Source organism: Limulus polyphemus, unplaced genomic scaffold (genome assembly GCF_000517525.1).
Source record: "Limulus polyphemus unplaced genomic scaffold, Limulus_polyphemus-2.1.2 Scaffold76, whole genome shotgun sequence".
In the NCBI taxonomy this organism is placed as follows: domain Eukaryota; kingdom Metazoa; phylum Arthropoda; class Merostomata; order Xiphosura; family Limulidae; genus Limulus; species Limulus polyphemus.
This window is the reverse complement of record NW_013665686.1, coordinates 450,541-452,817: the sequence shown is the minus strand read 5'-3', so window position 1 is coordinate 452,817 and position 2,277 is coordinate 450,541. Positions and strand designations below refer to the sequence as shown.

Here is a 2,277-nt window from a genome sequence, read left to right as displayed (position 1 = left end):
TTAGAAAGAAATTTCCTGCATTATGTTCCGGGTGAAACAATAATAGTAATACGTGGATTAGAAAGAAATTTCCTGCATTATGTTCCGGTGAAACAATAATAGTAATACGTGGATTAGAAATAAATTTCTCCTTTAAGTTATGGCGGAAAAATCATAAAACTTCAAGAATACAAATAGTTGTATCCGTTCAATTAAGCCAAAATTCCAATATTCCACAGAGTTTAAAAAAGAACGGTGAGCGTCGAAACACTATAAGTAAACGAAAACTGCAGTAAAAAATTAGATAACTTAATTACGTATAAATAAGTAATTTTAACCCTAAAGTAAGAAAAAAGTAAACATTCGACAAGCGAACATTCTATACTTTAAATATCAACTATCCAGTTATCGTATATTGTTTCAGTTCCCCTTGGTCCATGTATCTAGGGGAGCTCTCATTAGCGGTTTGTTTTTCACCACCGATCCTGTTAGAATTTTAAAAAACATTATTCAAAAATCATGTTTCCATATGGATATTCGAAGAAATCTTCTGTTGAGTTAACCTTTCAATTATTAGCATTACAGCTTGTAGCCATGCAATCGGTTTTAACTGTATGAAAACCACAAACATCGAGAAGCACTATTTAAAGAAGGCTACGCTTAATTTATCGAAACGTATTATTTTGTAATGTTTTATTTAATAATGGGATTTCATAAGGGAAGGGAAAGGATTAAACGCGCGACTCTTAGTTGTGTCTACTTCGATCCTTTGTCATTATTTTCCCCAAAGGACAGTCTTGAAGAAATAAATGGATCTTTGTTATCCATAGATTATGTTATGTCAAGTCTTAGTTTTGGTAACAACAAAGCATTTCTACCAACTTCTAAATCAGTCAAGTTGAAACACTATTAAAATTCGGGATATTAATAACTGTTCCATTTATATTTGTTTCTATTGTGGGCTGTTTTATTTAATATAAAACTTAAAAAAGTTGAACTTTTTCATCTATCAAATTATCTTACCTTTTTCTTCTTGTAAAGGTGACCCATCGGCTAGAATCCGATCTACACCAAACTTGAGGTCACGACTTGTCACTGAAGAAGACACTTGTTGAGGAGAGGGTGGAGTTGATGATCGTGAGAGGACAACACATGTAGCTTTCCGTGGTAAGGGAACAGTCCGAGATGAGTGGCGGTCAGTCATGGTTGAAGACAACGGTGTTTTTTTCTCTCTCTCGGTTGTTCCTGAAGTGGCACAACATTGGCGGTCATAGAAAGTGGTCGGTAGAAGTGAGGGGTAGGTTGGAGAGGAGTGACATAACATGTAACTGCTAGAGATGAACATGATAGCCGTCCTACAAGACGGTAGTCTCCCCTGATACTAAATTAGATTTTTATTTTTCGTTTGCCGTTGTAGGGTCTCTTCGTTCTGGAAACCTTCACCGAGTGTTAGTGTAGTTATGAATTAGCAGCTTAAGAACGAGCGTGTGTTCACACTGCACCATGCAGTCTGATGAACGTTTGCTTACTCTGCTTGTTACACTGTACTGTAACAACTGATACCGAGTGAGGAATATTTGTTCGCACGTGCCTCGACGGGGCGGCCCGTTTGTGGATAAGGAACCAACATGAATTCGTCATGGATAAACAAGTAATTGATTGGCCAGGTGGACACGCCTTCTAACCGCAAGACCTGATAAACCACAAAAAAAGTGACACCAATGAACATATGCCGTGAGTTTCTCTCTAAACATGATAATAATTTCAGTAAACAAGATAATTCACTATTACGACTTTTCTTGCTTTCGCATCAAAGAATTTACACCATACAGAATCTCTTCACAACAGTAAATTTGACTATGAATATATAGCTGATATAACCCCGTCTTTACTAGTGTTTTGTATCTACAGTGGCCATGTAGAGCTAATAATAGCTAATGCTTGCGAGTTATTGTCAGTATGTTGGAATTATGTAAAACTCTTGAGACAGAACTTGAAAATGTAGATAAAAAGATGATTCTAGAACAGTTAACTTGTATATGATTAAAATTTTAGCTATGTAAAGCTGATAATAAAGGTTGCAGATCGAAGTATTTACATAATTACATAGAGCTTATACTAAAGGGTAGTGCCTATTGCTTTTACGTCCTCTTTAACCAAACCTTGATACTAGATAGTTTGGACCTGTACATCTCTGTATATCTGAATAGTAGAAAGAAGATTTTAAAAATTTGGTGGGAAAATAATTAAACGTAAAAAAGGAGGCTAATTTTATAGAAAGAAAACAGGACGATAAAG

The 2,277-nt window shown here is 35.5% G+C and overlaps 1 protein-coding gene across 1 annotated transcript in view; it reads right to left on the bottom strand.

Annotated features, from left to right (window-relative positions):
• The window catches only part of LOC106466780 (H2.0-like homeobox protein), a 29,392-nt gene extending 27,474 nt beyond the window's left edge, over positions 1-1,918 (bottom strand). The window contains exon 1 of the mRNA XM_022395623.1: positions 1,003-1,918. Within this exon, the coding sequence (XP_022251331.1) occupies positions 1,003-1,324 (322 nt within the window). The 5' untranslated portion in view covers positions 1,325-1,918. The remainder of the gene's footprint in view (positions 1-1,002) is intronic.
• Between the last annotated feature and the right edge of the window lie 359 nt (positions 1,919-2,277).